At 36.4% G+C, this 24,899-nt stretch overlaps 2 protein-coding genes and 1 pseudogene across 2 annotated transcripts; 2 read left to right on the plus strand and 1 right to left on the minus strand.

Moving 5' to 3' along the window:
• Positions 1 to 2,417: 2,417 nt before the first annotated feature.
• On the plus strand, positions 2,418 to 3,669 carry LOC116134815. The gene is made up of 2 exons (XM_031420466.1): positions 2,418 to 2,876; positions 3,300 to 3,669. Exons 1-2 carry the CDS (start codon positions 2,515 to 2,517, stop codon positions 3,451 to 3,453), a joined length of 516 nt encoding a protein of 171 aa, XP_031276326.1. The 5' UTR covers positions 2,418 to 2,514; the 3' UTR covers positions 3,454 to 3,669.
• Positions 3,670 to 6,051: 2,382 nt separating this feature from the next.
• Positions 6,052 to 7,775, plus strand: LOC116134738 (annotated as a pseudogene).
• A 10,780-nt stretch (positions 7,776 to 18,555) lies between these two features.
• LOC116134819 lies at positions 18,556 to 24,870 on the minus strand. The gene is made up of 18 exons (XM_031420470.1): positions 24,624 to 24,870; positions 24,104 to 24,221; positions 23,824 to 24,011; positions 23,604 to 23,711; positions 23,305 to 23,369; positions 22,322 to 22,427; positions 22,063 to 22,146; positions 21,569 to 21,715; positions 21,372 to 21,500; positions 20,675 to 20,742; positions 20,471 to 20,504; positions 20,298 to 20,382; positions 19,914 to 19,981; positions 19,723 to 19,836; positions 19,586 to 19,621; positions 19,358 to 19,444; positions 19,074 to 19,165; positions 18,556 to 18,929 (listed from the first exon to the last, which is right to left on the minus strand). Exons 1-18 carry the CDS (start codon positions 24,759 to 24,761, stop codon positions 18,833 to 18,835), a joined length of 1,764 nt encoding a protein of 587 aa, XP_031276330.1. The 5' UTR covers positions 24,762 to 24,870; the 3' UTR covers positions 18,556 to 18,832.
• Positions 24,871 to 24,899: the final 29 nt, after the last annotated feature.

Consider the following 24,899-nt stretch of genomic DNA (forward strand, 5'->3'; position numbering starts at 1 on the left):
GGGGTCTTCTGTCCTATCGAACTTGCTTTTTGGTGCCTTGAATCCTTGTGGAAGCGAGGCCTAGCGAACTTTCTCCATAAAAGGGGAACTTACTATTTCTTCCACCAGGTTATTCTGGCGAGCTTTTAGATTGTCGAGCATCTTTTGCATGCGATCCAAGTCTTCATTTTGGTTCCCCTAATTGGTTATGTTAACATGTACCTCGAGCAAGTGGGTTCGCAAGTCTGTCGCTTGCGAAGCTCCTTCGAGTCATGATGACTGGGTTGGTAGGTGCTACCATGCTCATTGGTGCATTGCTCGCAACGTCGGTTATAACCAGAATATCAATCATTGGCAGATTGACGCACATGGCTCGCTTCACGAGCTTGTGAAGATCGATCTTGTCTTGGGCGTGGGTTAAAACTGACACGCTGACGCTAGGGATACCGCCGACCTTCTCGATGGTGTCCGTCGCCTTCGCTTTCCCTCAACGGCTGCTTCCCCAATCGCCTCCCGGGGTTTGTTTGCTCGCAGGACTCTCGCTCGTGCGTGAGGAGTTGCCTGTGAGGTTGGCAATGTTGATCGCCCCCTGGCAGCGACGAAATGGACTGTCGACCTATAGAATTCATACTTGTTGGGGTAACGTTGGTAAAACGCTGCTGGTCGGGGTTTTGGGAGACTGGTTGTTAGTTCCTCAGCTCAGCCACGTTCTGTTGAACCACCTGTGCAACCATTGTTTTGATCATCTCCATCAACTGGCCGTTCTCGAGATTTGATGTCCCTGCCCCCTGATTGTTTGTGGCATGCTGAGCCGGAGGCACTTGTGATCGGCGTCTAGCGTTCTCCTGTTGCACCTCCTGTTGGGCGGTTTCCATGTTCTCTTGATTTTCGGTGGTAGTTCTTGATCTGGTGAACATCATTTTGGTCCTGAGATAGGTAAATCACGGTGAACGTTTACGAGGAGTGCCAAAATATTGATACAAAAATCTACACCAACCAGCGAGATCCGATCGACCTCGTTAGGATCGGAACTGATGTGGGCGTGATTACTGATAATCAGCGATGAGTGAATGATAACGCCAGAAAATAAATGACAAAGAGAACTTTTAAAGTGGTTCAGCGAAGTTAACAGCCTACATCCACTGTGTTTTTTTTTTTTATATGTTGTGAGAGCTTACAATGTAATTTTAATCCAGAATTCATATCCCCCTTCTCATCGTTTTAGGGGGTTTATATACAAGATTTACATAAAGGAATGAGCGAAATTAAGGGGATTACAAATGATTTGAATCACAATTCTGATATCCTTGCGATTGAGCGCTATGATCGCTCAACGATAACTGTTGATCCAGTCATTCCCGTGATATCCGAGATGTGAAATAATTTGGGGATTGATTGATTAATCCTTGGGATTGTCTGCGACTAACTTGTATTGGGCTGAGCTATAACTTGATGAGCTTATGCTGAGTCGATCAATCATAGTTGCCGAGATCATTCTAAGTTGAGCTATGACCTCATATTGGCCCGAGCTTGGTGGAAAACCATGCACAACAAACTCGAAGGATGATATTAGATATATAAATTGATATGACACAAAATAAAAATATCAACTCCATAAATGTGGAATTAATATAATAAAAAATTGTGTCACATCATACTTAATATGTACATGCAATACCACTCTAACCCAAATTATTATCCTTCAATTTAAATTTATGATCGGTTTAAGTGAATGAAGTATAATCTTGAAATGTAGTGAGTTGACAATAAAAGAACTAAACTGTGGTTGAAAATAAATTATTTTCATAAAATATGAAAAATCTTTTCCTTCAAGCAAGAAAGAGGAGGGGCTTCACTGCTTGGTTTCCAAGAAAATGTTAAAGAGCAAAGTCTTCTCTTTTAACCTTTCATTTTAAAATAGCCCTTATATTTGACTCACCTGAATTATTTACTAAATTCAAATTAAAAAAATCACTCTCTAACTTGGTTTTAGTTATCTAATATTGAACTACTAATAATGGTTTTACTTGTTTTGCACACAACGTACTCAACGGCGTTCAATTATTCTCATAAAATAAGTTTATTATTATTATTATTATTGTTATATGTTTTTCTTTTTAAACTTGAACGAATGAATCAGGTTATTTGAATCCACATATAGAATTTTAAATTTATTATTTAACACGATTCAGTTATCTAATTCCTGATAAACACAAATGCGATCATGTCTTAAGTCTAAATTATATACAGTTATACATTTGAAAAAAAATTAACCATTATATTGTATTGAAGGAATTTCAAATTTGGTAATTAATTGGGGTCATTGATCAAAATATGGGTAAGGTTACTGGTACATTAAAACAATAATCCAATAAGATAATTGACATTAAAAAAATAAAATAAAAAAGAAACCGTATAAAACAGCAACGTTACCGCTCCTGCTATAAATAGAACACTACTCAAAATCTAATCAGCCACAGCAACCAATCCAACCTTGAGAAACCTGAAATTGATTTCATTGACAAACGCACAGAAATGAGTTTTCTTGCAGGAGGAAGATTAGCGGGAAAAGAGGGAGCATTTTTTTTCCAGGAATCCAAACAAGCTGTAAACAGAATTGTAGAGAAAACCACCACCAACACCAAGAATGTGGCTTCACCAGCTTCTTCTTCAGCGTCATTGGGTGAGCATGAATTCAAAGCTGACGTGCTTCCCGAGGTGTTAAGACACTCTCTGCCATCCAAGATTTTCCGTCGACCGTCTGATCCATCATCTCTCTCCACAGGTTCCAAGTGGGTTCTACCCATTGACCCAAATGCCTCCTCTGTCTCACCTCATGCTTTGAATCCTCTCAGGGCTTACCTTTCTTTGCCGCAGGTCACCTTTGGCCCCAAAAGGTTCAATTTTGCCTATCATATAATGTTAAACTTGTTCTTTTACAATATCGTTGTGTTTTTGGTTATCATTACGAAGATTTATGTTATATTAGTATTTTTATTAATTTCTAGATATAAATAACAAAATTTGAATTTAAATTCAGATTCTTTAAATTAGACTTAATAAATAAGAAAGAGACTTAACAAAAGAGAGAATTAATAATAAAATGCATAAAAACTTATAATTTATTAAATAAAATTGGGATAGAGAGTGACATTTTGACTCTTTAGATATAGAGAGTCAAACTCACTTTTTAATTTATATTTAAAGAATAAAAATTTTATTAGGCTCTTGTTTTTATGGACAAACTCCTTATAATAAAGAGTTTGAATTATATAAAGAGTTTTTTGAGATGCTTTTAGTGTTTCTGTTCGTTAATTCAGGTGGGAATTGCCCAGTCAAGAGCACTCATTTTTGGCTTCAACAGCTAATGAATTAAGGCGAGACAGATATACACCTCATGTAAACCCTGAGAAGTTAAAGGCCGCGGCTGAAGGACTTCAACAAAGTAGGATTTGTAATCTCTATCTTGCTTAGCAAAATTACCTCTTCAATATGACAATCTTTTTATAATGTACCATGAGTCAGTTAACTTTGTAGAGTAGCTCTTTGTTGTACAATTGAAAAGTAGGTACGAATTCTGACTAAATGATTTATGAATTTACACCGAAACTAAGTAAGATAGGCTTGATTCTGTAACGAGGTTTATGTTTTAAACCAATATCTAATTATCTGTGTGTAGCTGTCAAATCACAACAAATAGAAAGAGGTTTTATGTAAAATTATAAATTATGAGGCATATGACATTGAGAATTGAGGAAAATTAAGAATTTAAGCTGGTGTGAAGTGAACTTAGGTTGTGAGGGCCTTAGTATTTGGCAATAACATTTGGTGACTAATGTGAAGCCACTTTCTTGTTCAGTTAGTAATTGATTTGGGAACCTATCAGTAAAAGTTGAATGACTTAAGTTTTGTATGTCTGTGGTGCATTTCCCTTGCGACTATACTTCTTGGTGTGGTTAACTTTAATATCATCTTATCAGGGAGTAAATCTAGCTTTAATTTTCTTTAAATCAATCGAAGTTTTCCTTAGCTTCCTGATGCTCAGTGTTATGTCTTTATGTTAGTTGGAAGGCCTTTGCAGTTGCAACTGTGATTATATTTGGAGGGCTACTGCTATTTTGGGATGGCAGCATCCAAGCTTGATGCACACAATGTAAGTACAGTTCTTTTTTCCATAATCTTGAAATTTTGACCCAAGGCTGTAGTATTATTTCATGCTTTCCGTAAAGTTAAAAACCTGCTACTATTTCCTCTTCATCCTATGTTATTCAACCTACCTACCGTAGACTGCAAGACAGTAACTAGCTTCAAGGTGTTATGCCTTTACCTGGACCAAAAATGGTTTTGAATTCCCCAATATGACCATGTGAAAACCAAAAGTATCTATGTCTTTAGAGAAGCATTGATTTGAGATCCGTAAAATTCAATGAAAGTGATAGGTTAGGTTTGTGTGTGGTGAGATGGCATATACTTTGAAGATGCAGCCTCAAACCCAGAATTGCCAACCTCCATCCATATCACGTTAGCAACTCTAAATGCTTTTGTGCCACAGGCGTAGCTTCAGAGTCTTCATCTGCATTCCCTTCGCATCAGTAATAATCAATCTGAGGTATCAGCCTTGCCAATGTGACATATCCTGTTTCTCCCAACACAACAAACAACTATTCTTTTCCTCAAAGCTGAAGCTTAGAAGGAAGAATATGAATAGTTATACATATATATTAGGATATAGAAACATTCATACTGAATCAAGGAATGGGTAGGAATCAGTTTCCTGGGAAGGAAGTAAATTCATTCAATTCTGAATGGGTAAGAAATAAGAACACAAGCCTTGCCATGTTTGGCTACAGTCATCACTTAGACCATTTCTATCGATGTGAAAGTGTAAGTGAAAGTGAAAGTGAACTGCTTTTCTTTGACGTTGATATATTTGTTTCATTCTTCTAGAGGATATGTTTGTCTCAGTTTCATAGATTTCTGATGGTAGGTGACGAGTTACTGAAATTGATCTCTCTTTTTTTCAGACTGAAGACTCCGTACGAAAGCAAGAGACTTGGTTCAGCCAAAATTTGACATAATTAGGAGCAACTGACTCCCATAAAAACTTGGGTATGTGAATTGAAAATTTCTTTACATAAATGATATACTTTTTTGCTGATTGTTAGTTGCTTGTGCTAACTCAAAGCTTTTGACCAGGCAGAAAACACACAAAAGAAATGGCATTTGGAAAACCGGAAGATTTTACGGAGAAGCCTATTATAAAGGAGCTTTCTAGAATTTTGGGTGCAAAAACACTTAGTTGATTCATGATTTGTATTGTCATGGAATTTTTCTGTTTTCTTGTACTTAAATAGGGTAAAGCAAATAAGCAATTTTGCTGGTGACTGGCTGGAAATTCTGATATGGAAAGGGTGGGGCGCGGGGGGGGGGGGGGGGAGTTCGTATAATACAAATGTTCAATGTGGTGTAATATTTGCAAACAAATGTTGTGTGAGTAGCCTATTTGTTTTGACTTGGGACCTAGCTACATTATGTATGTTATAATATGAAACTTTTCTTTGGGTTTTTACTTTAAAATTAATGAAGTTCAGTTGAGAATAATCTGAGTTATGACATCCTTCTCGCTAATAATGAGGTCCTTAAGGTTCAAAGTTTTCTGATTAACGCCAACCCCCGCATTATCAGATTTTAACTAACTGGGTCTTTCAACGTTATTACCAGTGCTCTTGATATTACTAACATGCTCAACCTTAAGCTTATTTAAAGGTTTGTAGCCATTTTGTGCTTGGTTGATCATATGCACTTTGCTTATTATGCATTTGCACCATTTCGATAGCTTAGACAATACAGTTCTCAGTTCTCACCAAAGTTCAAATGCTCCCTCCACAAGTTTATCAGTTATCCAGTCTTTTTCCCGCCAAACCACTTGTTTAGCTCTTCTCTTAACACAACAATAACCAAAATCATGTTCTTTCTTCTCAAAAACTGCAAATCTATGACCCATCTCAAAACAATACAGGCACAAATCTTTCAAGTGGGGCCCACCAAAGCACAGATACACTCAACAAGCTCATGGTCTTTTGCACGGACCCATCTCTTGGGAACTTACTCTACGCAGAGAAGATCTTCAATTATATTGAAGGTCCAAGTTTGTTTATATACATCTCCTGATTAGAGCTTTTCAAAGAAGGGTAGTTATAAAATCTCTTTTGCTATTTTTAATCTAGAGAACATGGGTTTTCGCCAGATAATTTTACGTACCCATTTGTTCTTAAGGTGATTGGGTACTTACGAGCTAAGGAAGGTGAAAAGGTTCACGGGTATGTGGTAAAAACTGGTCTTGAATTTGATACCTATGTCTGCAACTCGCTCATGGACATGTACGCTTTATTGTATAAAATTGATATTTGAAGAAGTTGTTTGATGAAATGCCTGAGAAAATTTGGTTTCTTGAATGTGTCCAATCGGGGCACATTAAGTGTAGGGCATTTGAGGATGTCTGTTAATGTTTTTCGGCGGATGCAGCAAGAAGTAATTGAGGCTGATGAGGCTACGGTTGTAAGCACTCTGTCAGCTTGTACAGCATTGAAAAATTTGGAACTTGGCAATGAAATCCATTGTTATATCATGAGAAGCTTGAATTCACTAATATAATAGGAAATGTTTTATTAGACTGTATTGTAAGTGTGGTTGTTTGAGTATAGCGAGGAAAATATTTGATGACATGGCAAGCAAGAATGTTTTTGTTGGACTAGTATGGTGTCTGGGTATGTGAATTGTGGGCAGCTAGATGAAGCTAGAGAGTTGTTTGACAGAAGTCCAGTTAGGGATATTGTTCTTTGGACAGCTATGATCAATGGGTATGTGCAATTTAACCGGTTTGACAAAGCAGTGGCATTATTTCAAGAAATGCAAGTAAGAGGGTTTAAGCCAGATAATTTCATACTGGTTACTCTCCTCACAGGTTGTGCTCAGGTGGGAGCTCTAGAGCAAGGAAATGGATTCATGGATACATTGAGAAAAAGAATTACAGTGGATGCAGTTGTTGTACTGCACTTATTGAAATGTATGCAAAATGTGGATGTACACAGAAGGCTTTGGAGATATTCTATAAGCTAAGGGAAAAGGATACAGCCGCTGGACTTCAGTTATATGTGGCCTTCCATGAATGGGAGACAACAAGGCATTGGAGTTGTTTTCAGCAATGAAACAAGTCGGGGCTAAACCGATGATATAACTTTATTGGTGTTTTAAGTGCTTGCAGCCATGGAGGATTGGTCGAGGAAGGCGCAAGTTCTTTGGTGCAATGACAGAATATATCAGATTAAGCCAAAGCTAGAACACTTGGTGTCTCATTGACCTGCTTGGTCGAGCTGGACTGTTAGATGAAGCTGAGGAGTTGATAAAAAAGATACCAGATGAAAACAATAAGATCATAGTTCCACTTTATGGTTCTTTGCTTAGCGCCTGCAGATCTATGGCAATGTTGAGATGGGTGAGCGGCTGGCTGGATTGCTAGAGAAAATTGAATCAAGTGATTCCACTGTTCATACACTGCTTGCCATTTATATGCCACTGCTGCCAGATGGGAAGATGTAACAAAGGTGAGAAGGAAAATGAAGGATCTTGGTGTCAGAAAGGTTCCTGGGTGTAGTTCAATTGAGATTAATGCATTGTCTATGAGTTTGTTGTTGGGATCGGTCTCATATGGAAATGAGGGAAATATACGGCAGTTGGACAGAATGACTAAGACATTGTTAGGTTCAGAAGAACATGAAAGGAAGGAGACGACCTAGTTGCCATATAACTTTTATGAACAAAATTACCTTTACGGTGCTTTCACTTGCAAGGTAAAAGATTTTTGGTTCTGTTGCAGCTATATTTCTGGTATGTTAACTTTATGGTCTCATCGGGTGACAATAGAAGTTTTGGCTGGCTAAATGATGAGGACATGACTGAGCAACCTGTTGTTGTAAAGCCTACACAAGATCCTCTTCACATTCTGGTGGGCCCGATTATGAGGAGTCGAGTTAAAAAGATGCAACATGCTTTGTCAAGCGTAATTGAAGAACTTGAAGCCAAAGAAATGCATGGAGCCGAGTATGCCTCAGAGGGATCCAAAAAGATGTTAACAAGATTGAAGCCAAGTCTAAGTTTGAGGAATTAAAGACCGATTTTGTTAGCCCTAATTGAGTCCAAGTTGGCATCCAAGCCTTTATTCATGGGGTTTATAATGCTATTTTATGGGCTATTTTAAGATTTTTTGGTGTAATGGCTGGAGCTATTTATTTACTAAAGTCTAAGTCTTTTATTATTTTTATTAGTGGGTTTGAATTAGTTTATAGGGTTAAGACCTATTAATGGGTTGTTAACCTTATTTTTGGCTAATTAATTAGTTATATATAGTTGTAGGTGGTTTTGGCCGTACACTTTTGGGAAGTAATAATTAAATATTTGTTTTTTTTTTTTAATTGCATCTTGATCTCTAGAACTCATCAAGAACCACTAATTCTTGTGGCGTTCTTTCATGAAACTTATCAATTTAATCAAGTTTTGGCGTTTTAGATTATTTTACTAAGATTCTGATGATAGATTCATTTCGGGTCATGATTCTTCAAAGTCTGATTGTTCCTAGATCTTTACGTTCTTGATCGGCGGTCTTCGCAAATCAAGGAGCTCGTTTCACTAAACTTCCTAATGCTCTGTGTTTATGTATTTTGTAGAGGGGAAGGCATTTGCAGTGACAACTGTGATTGTGTTTGGAGGGCCCGCTCTGATATTTGGAATAACAACACAAAACTTGCCATTGTTTGGGTACAGTCAGTCACTTGACCATCTCCACCAGAGTGAACTGCCTGTTGTATTTGTTTCATTCCTCTACAGGAGAGGCTTGTTTGCATTTCAAGACGTGAAAGTAGGTGATAGTTTACATGAAGTGATCTTTCTTTTTTTCAGACAGATGAAAATCTGTACTAAGGAAGAGACTTGGTTTGCCAAAATTTGAGATAATCGGGACCAACTGAATCCCTTAAAAACTAGGTGTGTGAAATTAAAATTTCTGATTATAGTTTCTCCACTCTTTTCCGGACTGTAATTTTGCTGATGCTCACTCATTTCTTTTGATCGCAGGCAGAAAACACAAAAGAAATGGCATTGAGAAAGAGAGGAAGATGTTAACGAGAAGCCTATTGTAAAGGCATTTCATAATTTTGGTTGCCCAAACCTCTAGTTGATGTTCATGTATTTTTTAAGGGTTATAAGAAAATAATCAATTGTGCTGTGACTCTTGCTGCAGATCTGAAAAGGAGAAGATCAGTTTGCGTAATATTCCTAATGAAAATTTGAATGTTACGACGTTAGTGAGTGCCCCATTTGTTCTGAATGTGAGACCTAGCCTGAAGTATATATTTTACGATACGAAGCTTTTCTTGGGTTTTTTATCTTAAAATTACGATCAGCTTTCTTGGTGGCTGAGAAAATCCAAGTCCATGAACGAACCAGGAAGTCCCGGAGAGAAGATGGGGAGTTACAATATATCTTCTACTATAGTTCCTTGGATATTGAATGACATGAAAGCAGCAAATTTTTTCTTTTTAAATTTTATGTCTTGGCATCGGCCAGATCATTTCTGTTTTTACCCGTGAAAAAGCAGGAGCCGCAGGCTATTTATTACTACTGTAGAGTGCAGTAGGCTAAATCCTCGAGATGAAACCCTTAAGACATTTCTTCGGGGCGTGGGGTAGCCTTGCAAAAATCTCATCATCCCCCTCAGGGATTGCTTCATAAAATCAAAACCAAATAAATGTACAGAATCGTTTTTATAAAGAAATTCTAATAGAAAATTGTCTGTACACTGAAAGAATGGGCTGAACAGGCAATCGCCTTATGAGAATTAAAATATAAAGTTGTAAGAACCAAAATAAGTCAAGCTCTTTAGTTAACTGCTCATATCATTACTGAGTTGTGAATGATGCAATATGGAATGAATGACAAGACTGCTGGAATTATGCATCCTGCATCAAGCAAATTACAGGATATCCAGGAGTAACTTCAACAATTGATTTTATTCAATTATTGTGTAATTATAGCTCTGATTACATTCATAATTGTTTTTTTTTATTTTTTTATAAATTGAACACTTTCTAATACAAAACATACAAGACAATAGACAGATTCAGTTGAGTCTTCTTCTTCTATTCTGGCACTCTTCAGTAACACAGTTTGCTTCTTTTGCCCTTCTTGCTTATATTCTAACATGGTATCAGAGCAAGCTTGTTAATCTCGCTTTCGCCCAGCAAATCCTCTCTAGCCAGTTTTCCAGATTCTGTGAAATAAGGCACTTGGATTCTTTTCACCCAGCAAATCTATTCTAGCCAATTTACCAGAAACTGCAAACAAAACACATCGAGTTAGCTACGTTTTTCCAATTTCCAGAACCTCCAAAATCACCAAGTTTTGAGTCAAAACTTCCCTCATGGATCCAAAAGACAGCAGTCAACTCACAACTTCGCCAACATTAAACCGATCCAGACAACAAAACCAAGATCAGAATTCTAGATCGGGTCCAAATTCTGGTCAAGCCCAATATGGCCCAAGCCCATTGTCAAAACTTCCCTCATGGATCCAAATGACAGCAGTCAACTCACAACTTCACCAACATTAAACCGATCCAGACAACAAAACCGAGATCAGAATTCTAGATCGGGTCCAAATTCTGGTCAAGCCCAATATGGCCCAAGCCCATTCTGGGTCATGGGTCAGGCACCAACCCGACAGGTCAAAATCCCTACCCAGTATTCCAAATTGTTCCAAGCAACTCCAATTGGCCAGAACCCGGCAACCCTCTCTACTCATCGGCGTCTGATGAATCTGAACTGGTGCTTGTAAAGTAAACACTTGCTGGATCTAAAAATTATGCAACATGGGCATGTGACTTCCGGTGGTCACTGATCACGAAGGACAAAGAAAGGTTCATCTATGGAACCTTTCCTTAATCGATTGAACCACATCTCCTCAAACATTGGATACGCTGTAACACTCTCGTCCAAGCACAGATTAGCAACTCCTTGACCCTAGGAGATTGCCACCGGGCTACCACAAATAGAAAATGACCAAGAAATGTGGGCAAACATAAAAGAGATGTACGGCCAGCTTGATTTGGTCAAGTTGTTCACTTTACGGCAATCTCTTGCCGAGATCAAACATAACAACTTACCGGTGACATCGTACTTTAACCGCTTTTCGGTGGTATGGAATGAGTTGGATGCCGTTGAAGAACCCCTTGAAGGGTCGACAACGATCATTCAACAAATAAAAAGCGTAAAGGATCAAGACTGATTGATCCATTTTTAAATGGGATTAAATGACAATTTTTTGCCTTTCAGAACTCAGATTCTAGCGACAACGCTGGCATCATCGCTCTGCCGCACTTACCATTTGGTTGTGCAAGATGAGAGCCAATGCATGAACTCACACGATGGCCTCCACACCAGCGACACCTCCGCATTCAACATCACACAAAAGGGGTTTAATGAAGGGGTGAAGAGTGAAAATGGTGGAGGCGCAAAAGGAGTTCATGAGTGGCTAGGTTTTCCAGAAAATGAGAGAATGGTTTTATATGGAGCCAAATTTGTTTTGAACGGCCTAGAGTCATTTGTGCAATCCAACGACTCCAACAGCTCCAAGCCCAACTCCTTTCTTAATACCTCACATGGGCCGAGTTCATCCACATCAAATAGGCCAACTTATTTAACTTCTAAGGGCCTATATCAAAACAATGGGTCCAATAGCTCAAGGTCTAATAAATTTGGAAAAAGTGCACGCTATTGTGATTATTATAAGAGGAAAAATCACAATCGTGACACTTATTGGAAGTTGCATGGATGTCCACCAAATTAGAAAACTGGATCTACAATAAATCAAGCAAACACAAATACTCCTTTGGGGACCGGGAATTTAGCACCCACGATCAATCCTAAACAATACCAACAGTTACTCAAGATGATCAATCAGCTTCCCCAAGCTAATATGACATCGGACATCCTATGCAAGTACATCTTGTTGTTTAAATTTCATTAAAGATGATATCTGGATAATTGACTCAGTGACCACATCATTTGCAATCCCAAGTATTTTAGCCATACATCCACAAAATCATCTACATATGTCCATATGCCCAATGGAACAATGGTTCCCACCACCCAAATAGAAACGGTTCAACTTACCAAAACTTTAGTCGTCCATAATGTTTTATTTGTTCTAGCCTTTAGGTTTAACCTTATTTCAATTTCCAAAATCTGTTATGATAACAGTTGTTGTTTAAAATTCTTCCCTAACATGTGAATTTCATGACCCTTTGACTGGGAAACTAATGAGCTCGGGTAAGGTTCATAACGGTCTTTACTATTGGGTCACTGATTTTGTGGGAAAATCTCCAAATTTTCTGTCTTGTATTGTAAATAATAAATTTTCTGATCGTAATACAAATCTCAATAAAAGTTTCTTAATTTTACACCAAAGACTGGATCATTGTGCTTTTGTTCCACAACCTCATTGTCCAATTTATTCTCTTGCCAAGCAATCTCGAACCACTTTTCCACACAGCACATCACACATTACTCGCCTTTTTTCCCTAGGTTCATATTGATATTTGGAGACCATATCACACTCCTAACCATGATGGCTCGTGTTTCTTCCTTACCATAGTTGATGATTTTTCTCGAGGTATATGGGTTTATCTCTTGAATTCAAAAACTCAAACACTTACCAAAATCAAGGCGTGTATCTCCATGTCAAAACACAATTCAATGTATCCGTTCAACGTATTCGAACAGATAATACCTGTGATTTCTTTAATCACCACTACTCCTCATATTTTTCATCTCTAGGCATTATCCATGAAAGTTCATGTGTATACACACACCTCAACAGAATGGTATAATTGAACAAAAACACGATGTAAGAATTCATGCTTAGAAAGGGTAAAATTGGTGTAAAACATAGTATAAGGTCATATGCATGTTATTGAAACTAAAAGGGTGAAATTGTTACCTTTTATGCTTTAGAGCTTTTGTAACTTGAAAATGAATTCAAGATCTTCAACAAATTTGATGAAAATCCTCAAAGTAAAGTTCATCCCAAGATGAAGAAAAGAGAGCCGACCATGAGAGCTCAAGAGAGAGACTTTCGATCAAATTGAAAATTAGATTAAATTTTGGGAATATCACTTATTTATATACAAGCACCATCTTGAAATTGTTCTCAAGTCCTTGAATTAATATGAATCATGTACTAACACTTAATACAAATTCAATATTATTTTCAAGTCCTTGAAATAATTTCAATTTAATATTAACTCCTTAATATTAAATCATTATTGATCCTAAGTCTTTGAAACAATTTCAATTTAATATTAACTCTTTAATATTAAATATTTGATTTAAACAAATTGATAATCAAGGCATATAAAATAATCCTATTTAATATTTAACCCATAATTGAATCTAATTCAATAATATACTTTAGTCTATCATTGAATCCAATCCAATAATGACCAAATTATCTTATTACCCTTGATAAGTGCTAGCTTCCCATGAGTAATCATTTCTCACCAATACATAAATTTGAATGCATACGTTTACATCTGAACAACGTTAACCTTTAACGATATGTATTACTCTCTCTTCTCATACTTGGTTTTTAGGTGTGACCACTTAGGTTCACTGTAACCTAGCCGTGGGCCCAATATCACAATCCGATATGTTTCGTCATAAATTTTTATGATCAAAACTCTCATCGATCATGATAAGCATCTAGCAATGCTTTATAACCCCTAAGCCACAATTAAGTTAAACTCCAATGAACTTTTTTTTGTTCCGATCATACATTTGATGTAGTAGAATCCTTCCATCGTCTAATCCTGATTAAGTATAGGTTCATGGTATGTCAAAACCCTTAACTTAATCTTTATCCAAATTGTCAATCAATACAATGGAACGTGCCATCATGAAACTCCTTTTCATATGACTATTTTGTACTTTAGCCAGAGATTTTCTTTTTCCAATGTTTATTGACATTTGTCTGGGAACTCAGGACCAAACTATTTCGAGTCAACGGATCCCATCTTGACCATCATTTGTCCTCGCACATGAATAACATATAACCAAACCGACTTCTTACACAAAACATGACTAGTCTCGTGTATATACACCATGTGAATCATATGCATCATATGTCGAGTCCAACTATAATGTCTCAGGTCTAAGGATTATTGGTACATTAGTATGATCCTACGATGTATCATTGACCACATTCTAAATGTCCATGTGATTCATCGTAATTGGTTATATTCGATAAACAGTTCACCAACATTTTATCCATGCTAATGCCCTAGTGATATACCTCTTATAATCACCCACACTAATACCATCACATGATATTCAAGCATGCCTACTATGCAATGTTATTGCCCAATTAACATTACCTACGTAGGGAATGCTTCAATGATTTGATCTTCTAAAGATCCGTATCATCTGGGCATTTCACATGCATTATAAATAGTATAAATAAAGCAGTAAACAACATGTGAAATCAGAACTCTTTCTTCCACTCTCAAAAGAGTATTTACAAGATATAATGCCCTAAGACCAATAACACGATTGGTTCCTAGGGCATACACTAACACACATATACCTCTTAGAAGTAGCCAAGGCTCTCAAACACCAAGCTAACATACCTGTTTCATTTTGGGGTGAATGTGTGGTCACGCTATGTAATACCCACATTCAGAAATATGGTAGGGATTATTCTATAGTCATAGCGAAAATATTTAACTAGTTTTATAGTGGAATTCCATAAAAGTTTTGATAGGGGCAAAATGGTCATTTCACATAGAATCACATGTTCAAGTGAAAAGTGAGTATGATAAATATAATGTATTAAGTGTACTAGCCATGAGAATAGAGTGGTAGAAAGGTTATGGACAATACACGTGATGTGATGTCGAGATAAATACGTGTTTGTAAAGTAATATAAAGAAATTAAAGAATAAGGGTAAAATGATTTTTTCACTCACAACTAGATGAAAAAGTGGTGAGTGTAAGGAAGCAAAATAATGTGAAGAAGATGATACAAATGAGGGCAATTAGGTAAATGACTAAAGGACATAAATGAAATTTCTTAGAAAATGCAAGGACAAAATGGGAATGTACACACACACACACACACACACACATATATATATATTATTAGTTATCAGGTTTCAATTGACAAAACCCTAGCCATTCTCACCTTTGGGCACGCCACCTCTCATCCATTTTCTCTCAAGCTTCTTCATCAAATTTCAAAGAGAATTCATAGGGTTTAGCTTAAATTTTTGTAGATTTTCAATCCTAAAGCATCCAAAGGTAAGATTCTAGCACAAAAGTATGTATTTAAGTTTTAAAGTTTTGAATTCTTATGTTTTTACATGATTTAGGTCCAAGAGGAAAATAATTTTAGCAAAGGAAGGTTGAATCATTAGTGTTGTGCAAATTCAAGGTAAGTAAACCCAATCTAAGCTTTAATTTGGGTAGTATATGTGTAAGTTGATTCTTGAGTGTTTGTGTATGATGTATGATGTAAGATAAGAAGTATTGGTTGTTTAGATGCTTGTTTGATGCAAAATAATGTGAAGAAGTTCAGCCAAGATGAGTATTGTTAGTTGAGCTCGAAATCGAGTTCGAACTCGAACTTGATTAAAACTTGACAAAAACTCGAAAAAAAACTCGATTATACGAACTCGATTTCCAATTTCAAGTACCGAGTTCGAGTTCAAACTTGATTTTTCAGGCTCGAACTCAATACTGTAACAATCGAGTCGAGTTCGATTTACCAGATACTCGACTTGACTCGACTCGATTTCACCCCTATACATGCTACACGCTTTTGGTTGGCCCACAGATGCATGTTCGTTGGCATGATGTTTGTATGTTAGAGCACTCTGATACAATTGTTTCATGTAAATTGTTTTCTAAGATTTACGTTTTTAGAATTATGTTTTGATTTGTACAAATGACATTAAACATTTTGCAAATTGTTTTAAAAAAATTCACCCTCCTCTCGGGATCCTAAGTCCCTTAGAGCGCTTGGATCCGACAGGGTAAGAAATACTTGAGAGTCACCCTCCTCTCGGGATCCTAAGTCCCTAAGAGCGCTTGGATCCGATGGGATAGGAAATACTTGAGAGGGGGCGTGGTATCTCCTACTAGGGGTGTTCAAAAAAATGCAAAAATCGAACCAAACCGAACTTCCAATTATCCGAAAAACCAATTTGGTTACGGTTCAAAGAAATTAAAAAATAAATTTTTGGTTCGGTTACCAGTTTGGGAGAATATGAAAAACGGTTATTCGAAACCGGTTTATTATAAAAAATATTAAATTAAAATATAAAATAAGAAAATTCGATTAATTATAAAAATATTAAATTAAAAAATATAAAAAATATTAAATATTAAATTAAAACCGATTCAAAATCGATTAATCGGTTTTTACAAATCGGTTAACCGATCTTTTGGTTAACTGAAAAACTGGTTTTCCCCTTAACTGGTTTAGTTTCGGTTCAAGAAAATTCTTGAACCGAAAAGCTGGTTTGGTTCACAAAATTGGTTAACTGATTTTGAACACCCCTACCTCCTACAGCTGATTTGGGTCCCTCTCCAACAGCTCTAGACTTTACTTCTGTTTCCATAGATCCTCACACATAGTCTTCTCCCTCGGTAGACTCATCCCCTACTCTTCCTGACAATTCTACCGATCACTCAAAATTGGCCCCACACGGTCTACCCGACCGCCTGTTGGGACAATTGATTATGTTTGTCCCATTGTTTAGAATGCCTTAAGTACCCTTTACCCTACTTCTAATAATGTCAATTATGATTGTTCTCTTCTGCCCAAGGATCTGTGTCAGTCAAATCTATGTTGATCAAGAGCTTTCTTAGTATTCAGATGTTGTTCCTCATGCACAATGGTAGTAAGCCATGGCTGATGAACTCAATGTTCCCCATAATTATACTTGGGACATTGTACCTAGGCCTCACCATCGGAAACCTATTTGATGCAAATGAGTTTATAAAATTAAGTATCGAGCTGATAGGTCCATTAAACGCTACAAAGCTCACTTGGTTGCCAAAGATTTCACTCAACAAGAAGGGTTTGACTACCAAGAAACCTTTTTCCCTGTTGCTAAACATGTAACCATTCGAGCATTCTTATATGATGGTGCTGCTATTTGTGATTGGTCCCTCCACCAGATAGATGTCTATAATGTCTTTTCTCCATGGCGACCTTCATGAGGAGATTTACATAGATCTCTCATTGAGACTTCTCTGCTAAGAGGAGAGTACCGTATGTCGGCTGCGAAAGTCCCTTTACAACCTAAAGCAAACATCTTGTCAATGGAATACAAAAATCATAGAAAAGAATGACTATGCTCTTTTCTCATGACGCAAAGGTACATCATTTATTACTCTAATCATTTACGTAGATGATATCCTCATTACAGGGAATGATGAACCTGCCATTCGAGCTATGAAATAATATCTCAATAGACATTTCCGAATAAAGGATTTGGGAGAGCCAAAAATACTTCTTGGGAATTGAGATCGCAAGGTCTCCAATCGACATATCCCTTAGCCAAAGAAAATATGTTCTTGAGCTAGTATTAGATTCTGGATTGTCTGCATGTAAACCAAGCATGATTCCAGTAGAGCAGAACACCAAACTCACAAGTCAACAATATGATGAAGAAGTGTCATCTTCAGAAATTGATTCTCCATTAAAAAATCCAACCATTTATCAAAGACTTGTGGAGAGACTGATATATCTCACCATGGCACGGGCAGATATAAGTTATGCTATTCACATCCTAAGCCAATTCATGCATGGACCAAAAGAATTCCATATGGAGGTAGCAACTAAAGTGCTCAAATATCTAAAAGGTTACCCAAGTCTAGGACTTCTTCTACCAAGATACATAGATATAATAGCCTTTTGTGACTCATACTGGGGTATATGTCCGATGACAAGGAAATCACTAATTAGTTACTATATAAAGCTTAGGGGGTCCTTGATTTCCTGGAAGACAAAGAAACAATCAACAGTATCATTATCTTCAACAGAGGCTGAATACAAAGCTATGGCAAAAACCAAATGTGAGATTGTCTGGATTCTTGAGTTACTAAAGGATTTGGAGATACAAACAGGTAAACCCGTCATCTTACATTGTGATAACAAAGCTGTTAATGACATTGCGGCAAATCCTGTATTCCATGAAAGGACAAAGCATATCGAAATTGATTGTCACTTTGTCCGAAACAAAATTCAAGAACGGGTTATCAAGACTATGCATATCCAAACTTCAGAGCAATCAGCAAACGTTTTTACAAAGTTATTGTGTAGTCGACAACATTCATATTTGCTTCACAAGCTTAGAGTTTTTGACATCTACAAACCACCAGCTTGAGAGGGAGTGATGCAATGTGGAATGAATGGCAAGACTACTGGAATTATGCATCCTATAATCAAGCAAATTACAGGATATACAGGAGTAACTTCAGCAATTGATTTTATTCAATTATTGTGTAATTACAGCTTTGATTAATTTCCTAAATCGTTCTTTATTTTTTTGTATAAATTGAACACTTTGTAATACAAAACATACAAGACAACATACAGATTCAATTGACTCGTCTTCTTCTATTCTGGCACTCATCAGCAACACAAGTTGCTTCTTTTGCCCTTCTTGCTTAGATTCTGACAGTGAGGACTATAGAAAGCTAATACTCTTGTTGTTTTTCAGTGATCTTTACATGGCTCCTCACAGTTTGTAATCCATACCTGCTCCATATTTCCATGCCTCAAGATGCCGCTTCCACTCATACTTCATCCTAGAAGGCAATGCACTCAACAATGACCTTGCAGGAAATGCAATAAGTTTTAGTCTAGGAGATAACGTGGAAGAGTACACTGAAAAGCGTATATATAACTCGTAAAACAGATTAAGTAGTACAGAATCAGGAGATATCTGTCACAGATTTACAAGATAATCCTACCGTTACCTTATCAACGGGTCTGCAAAGGTTGATAGAAACGTATAGTAACCAAGCATGAAAAAATGTCCAGACCAGTCAACGAGCACAGGGATACCAACCTGAAAACAAGCAAATACATTTGACCATGAGTGACACTACCTTTGTCGTTGAAGGCAATAGGATCACGCAAGAAGAAAGCATACTAGCCAACAACAACCAGTTTGAGATTGATGCTCAATTGTGTTCAGTTTTAAATAAGAGAATAATGCAGATTAAGTTGTGCCACAACAGGATCTTCAATCATTAATTACCTGCTTGAATATTGATGGAAGAATTTGAGGTTTACTTAGCATTACCAGGCCTAAGGTCTTGGCAAGAGGCCCAAACTTTATAACATCCTGTGACAATATAGAAATTTTTAGGAAGTCAGCATCATTATTATATTTGATTGAGTTCGTTTATATTGCAATTAGGTTGTCAGTTAAACCAATCGAGTCAATTGATGTTGAAAAATCCAGCCAAAGTACAAGGGAAATAACCTGAAGAAATGGTCTTAGCACTGGATCACCCAATCTCTAGAGAAGAGAAATGAAAATTAATTGGGCATTTCAAGAAAAAGGACATAACACAAGTTATAGAACTCACGAAGTTCTGTATTTTCCCCAACATAACGTACCTGCATACTCTGGAAATTGACATAAAGAAGCTCATTGATAAAATCTGGTGAAATATTAGACTGCTGCTTTGCTGACATTGCACGTTGAAATAGCCATGAAGCGCTTAAGTTAGGCTGCACTACACAAATTTAGTTAAAATATTTCAACAGAATCCCCTTAACCATACAGTCAGAAAATACAAGTCACCAACCATGTATGGATTCAGCAGGGACAAGCTGTATGAGTCAACAAAATCTCCACTGATTGCCTCGTATATTCCTGTACTCAAAAAAAAAAAAGAAACATATATATCAGTAATTTTCTGTGACAACTTTCAAAAATTATATATAGGGCTTAAAATTTAAATAACATGCGAAATAAATCAATGTGGTTTTACACAATATTCCCATGAACAAGTCCATCGTGTTGAATACATTACAAATATGAGAAGAAAAAAAGAGGAAAATAAATAACAGTAGAGCAAAAAGAACCTACATATTCAAAGTGATTACATTGATTTCAAGCTCCATGATTCACAGTCCTTGTGAATCAGCAAAATGGTATAATGCCATAGTAACTGCTATAAAGTACATACCTGTTGATAATCTCCCAAGGTGCCGAGTCAAACTCCCAAAACCGCCAAATGAAACAGGTGATTGTATGCCACTAGCATCACCAAACTGCAGGGAATAAAACTGTTACAGTGGCCATCCATTTCTTACGTGCCATAAACAATTGGATGCTTTATAAGTGTGTAGCATAAACCACCTGTATGACTCGATTAAAAGCAGCTGGCAATGGACTGTCAAGCCAATTCTCCCCCGTTAAGAAAATAAGATGTTAGATTTAAAGAACATTCAGTTGCCCAACATATGCAACTCAAGAATTATAAGACTGTTTTCTGCATTTATTGAGGAGATAATGGAAATCACGTATGAAGACCTCAGACCACTTAATGCAATGTATCATTACCTGTCTCGATAGGTAGGGAAAATTCCATATACAACTCTTAGTATCTCCAGATTGTCAAGAGACACTCCCTACAAGTAAAAGGTTGGACATCATCCATTATTATTATCTGAGAGCGTTAAAAAGGAAGAAAAGGAGAGAAAGAAAATAGTAGATTGTTGTTTCTGGAAGAAGAATAAATTTATAACTTGCTTATAGCCTCAAATTCAACCGAGAAGGCAGGCAGAAAAATAAGGGAATAAGTGAGAATGGGTAATAAATAAAAGATAAATTAACGATTACTCCTATACAACAACTTAGGCAAAAGAGAAAATATGAATTTGAACAATTTTTTCATCAATTTATGAAAAAAATAAACAAGTTTCGAATATACTAAAAAGCCCCAAAATCTAGTTAGGTAGAGTTCTCCTTGAACGGAAAACTATCAAATAACATAAACACCCACACCAATAACTAACAAAAATGGACGGTCATTATAGTCTTTCTGCAAAACTTAAAGAACAATCTTTTCTTTTCTCCTCCTTCTTTCTCTTCTCCGTCTTTCCCCTTTCCATGGTATGTTTTAAAACTTCTATACCTTGTTTATGATTTAAAAAAGGTTGTCCTTCAGTTGATAATATGCCTAACCAAATGTTAACTGGATATTTAGCCTGGGAAAAAGTAGCATTTGCAAAATTCTTGACTACAGAAGAAAATTAACCTGATATTCTGGCATCAAATCCCAATAGTCTTCTAACAGTTCTTCCAGTTTTGGGGATCCCAGTTGAGGATCAATATAAGTGAACATATAAGTAGTGCGATCGGTGGGACCAGAGCCAGATGGAAATGCCTGAAATTATTGTCAAAAGAGGAAACAAAATTGTGGAAAATTAAGGATAAACTTTAAAAATTGAATACCTCCCAGAATAATTGTACTTCTGAATCTCCAACTTTCTTCACAGACGAACTGCTACAAATGACATCACTTGTCAAGTTATCCTTAAAACCACGAGCACAAGATCCAACAACAAGGCATACACCATCGGGCTTCCTACCGCGTCTTATCTATAAATGAAAAGACACTGAACTGAGATTTCAAAGGTAGTTCCAGCCTGCTTGTGGGCATGACCTAGTTTTTTAGGATGGGCAACGTATGAATTTTGATACTTGACTTTCTACATCTAAGCATGAAGTTTTTCCACTCATTTGTTCCTTCTTGTTTCAACCATTACCTTCACTAGGATAAACCTAAATTAGTAATCTGTGCATGTATATACAAAAATGAAAAAGAAAGAAAACTCAATCTTGCGTAGTATTGCTCCCTGTCAACTGTATGCAATATGCTTGATTCTGAAAGGATACTGCAACACTCTATGTGAGAGTACAATTATGTATAAGAAAGGGAACCAGACCTGTTTCACCACAGGGGAAAAGTTCCCCATTGCATCAATGATGAGACGGGATGACAGGACGTTATCCTCAACAAGTTGAATGACCTGTGAAGAAAGAAGCATTCATGTAAACTGATAGTTAATTAGAAGAGGTATTTTATACAGAGTGAATATGAATTGTTACATCTTTTGTAGGTATCCAGTAGACTGATTTAGTGAATCCAGTCAAACTCTATGGTAGGAGAAAATATTACCAATTTGCGAGTGTCAATAAACTCACCGCTGCATCTTCATATATGCAAATGTTGGAGGCACTTCTACGCTCAAAGATAACCCCGCCAAGGGAAAGAAAACGTTTCTTGACAATCTCTATAAGCTTTACAGGTCTGAAATGAAAGTCAAATTAGGTTATTTGTTGCAGAGCAAGGATCATTTTCTCAGTCATGGACAAAACTTAATTTCCAAACAGCTTACAGAATATAAAAGTGCGTTACGTCTACATGTCAACAAAATTATACAGAAGATTATGGAAATAAAATAAATTTTAACATACAGAATCAGATTTGAACTTATAAACTCTCAAGGAGGAACCTTATCACACAACATAATCCTTTGCTTTTTTCAAACCAATTATCTTCTCAAAAACCAGATCAATAACATAGAATTACAGAATCTGATGCTTTCTTCATGACAAAATAAACCCCTCAAACCAAGTATGGAAATATTTTATTAGCATTAACTCAAAAGTTCTCTGATCCATTCTTCGGATTTCTAAGCCCTCTGAGGGCATTCTTCAACTAAGTTACAGCCTGATGCAGATACTATGCATATAATTCTTATCAGAGAAATCACTGACAACAGTTCTGTTTTGAGCTAATATACATTATGATTTCGACATATGGAATAGTGTTCCTATACATCAGATGAGGTCATTTAAAACAAAGGTAAGAAACATGTAAACATAAATATTTTGATTAACGTGTTTGGTATAGTAGCCATTACCAACTGACAGAACCCATAATAACTCCTAACTGTTATGGATATATATGCACACAGATTTTGGCGGATGGGAGAGGCAAGTTTGATGAATTTCAAATCTAACATTTTACAATGAATATCATCGTCTATAGTTAGAGTAAAATGCACATTGAATTTCTTTCAGAGCATCAACATATGAAATCAAAATTAATATAACCCACAATTAAATATTCCTTGTGCTTTTTTACCATTATCGGAAAATACACAATGGAAAGAATTACTCACGATACCCCAAGATTGAGAATATCTTCAACCCAGATTTCTCCCTTCCCCTCAAATCCACATCTGTTCTGCATAGGTTAAAATAGCATATAGAGATGGTATTAGGACCAAAGATATGACATAAGCCATACTCAGTAGTGGACTAGTGTTTCTCCTAGCTGTGCAACCAGTGAAAAGGACTTCCAAGCACGATAAACTCTTTTGAAAAGCATTATGTTTGGAAAAACATTTTCAGGAGAAATTTTCTTTCAGAAACAAATTGAACTTAAACACGCATCAATTATGAAGTTTTAAGAGCTTACAGGATTAAATTTCGCAGCTATAACTTGTACAATGTCATCTTCTACCAGAATTCCAGATTCTACAAGTTCCAAGAGCTCCTTCCTTGATATATTCCATTCTTGTTCCCTCTAATCATTGGTTTCAAAATGGAATGACATCTGTTAGAACACCCGACAGTTTAAGCAATTTTTTTTTCAAAACTATCTCTTGATTAAGAATGAACTTCACAATGCAGTTTACCCCTTTCAGTATATTTCTTTCCACAATGGCAACTCGAAGACCTTTAAAACTCAAGGCTGTGGCTATGAAGATCCCCAAAGTGCCTCCGCAAACTATAACATCAAATGTATCCACTGCTTTGTTGGCCAAATCAGACTGGCTAAACAGACCTGGAATACTTGACACTACCTGCTGGGGTTCTTGCACAACTGCATACGAAAAGTTAACATCACCCCACAATAAAAGAATTAGCTGTACATCGTCTGATCATCCAGCGCCAGAGAAAGAAGTAAAGTCTTACTTGTTTGAGCAGAGCAGATAGTAGACCATACCCTGTCCAGCTTCTTTAAGGCCTCGTAAGAGTATGTTCCACCAGCACCACCAACTTCTCCACTAACTGAAATGCTTTCCATTATCCTCTAAAGAGTTGAAATGACAAAGTTCAAAATCAAATAACATATGACAAAATTTAAAAAAAGAAAAAAAAATTGTGAATACTAAAACTTCCCCACTTCACTAAATTAAAAAAGTTAATTCCTGGATAAATAAAAGACCGTAGCCCGTATAATCCCTTCCATACTACTTACTCATGAATCTCAGCCATGTACACGACTTCACAAAATTCATAATTCTAAGAGAAACATTACAAAATAAATAAAAACGAAAAGAAAATAAAATAAAAATAAAAGGAGCTATTAAATCTATATCGCACGCGTTAACAACATATATAGATAGCTGTTTTATATACTATTAATACATCCTATTTAATTTTTTTTTTTTTTTTTTTTTTTGGTATTTCTCTATAAATACACGAAGCGTACCTGGGTTCTAGAGGGAGCTACTGACTGTGCTTGCAAGCACATAATTTTTTGAGCTCTCCTTTCTCTTCTCTGAATCCAAGGATTCACTGATGGACAGTGAGAAACTCCATTAAAGTGTTTTAGCTGAAGTAACACCATTACTTCTAACTATTGAAACAAAGCAAAGTCTGAAGTTTCACTCTCAATTTTCCCATCTTCTCATCTTCCTACCATTTTATCTTCAAAAATTTAAAACAAAAACTTTACTGTTATTCATAATTATGTGTAATAGAACCT

The sequence above is a fragment of the Pistacia vera genome, unplaced genomic scaffold, assembly GCF_008641045.1.
Source record: "Pistacia vera cultivar Batoury unplaced genomic scaffold, PisVer_v2 Contig291, whole genome shotgun sequence".
Classification (NCBI taxonomy): Eukaryota; Viridiplantae; Streptophyta; class Magnoliopsida; order Sapindales; family Anacardiaceae; genus Pistacia; species Pistacia vera.

Excerpts from the sequence above, each read along its gene's own strand:
- LOC116134815 (XM_031420466.1), top strand. The coding sequence starts at position 2,515 with ATGAGTTTTCTTGCAGGAGGAAGATTAGCGGGAAAAGAGGGAGCATTT. Across the intron at positions 2,877-3,299 it reads GTCACCTTTGGCCCCAAAAG|GTGGGAATTGCCCAGTCAAG; the intron begins GTTCAATTTTGC and ends TCGTTAATTCAG.
- LOC116134819 (XM_031420470.1), bottom strand. The coding sequence starts at position 24,761 with ATGGTGTTACTTCAGCTAAAACACTTTAATGGAGTTTCTCACTGTCCA. Across the intron at positions 23,712-23,823 it reads AAAGAAATATACTGAAAGGG|AGGGAACAAGAATGGAATAT; the intron begins GTAAACTGCATT and ends ACCAATGATTAG. Across the intron at positions 21,501-21,568 it reads AAGTACAATTATTCTGGGAG|GCATTTCCATCTGGCTCTGG; the intron begins GTATTCAATTTT and ends CAATAATTTCAG.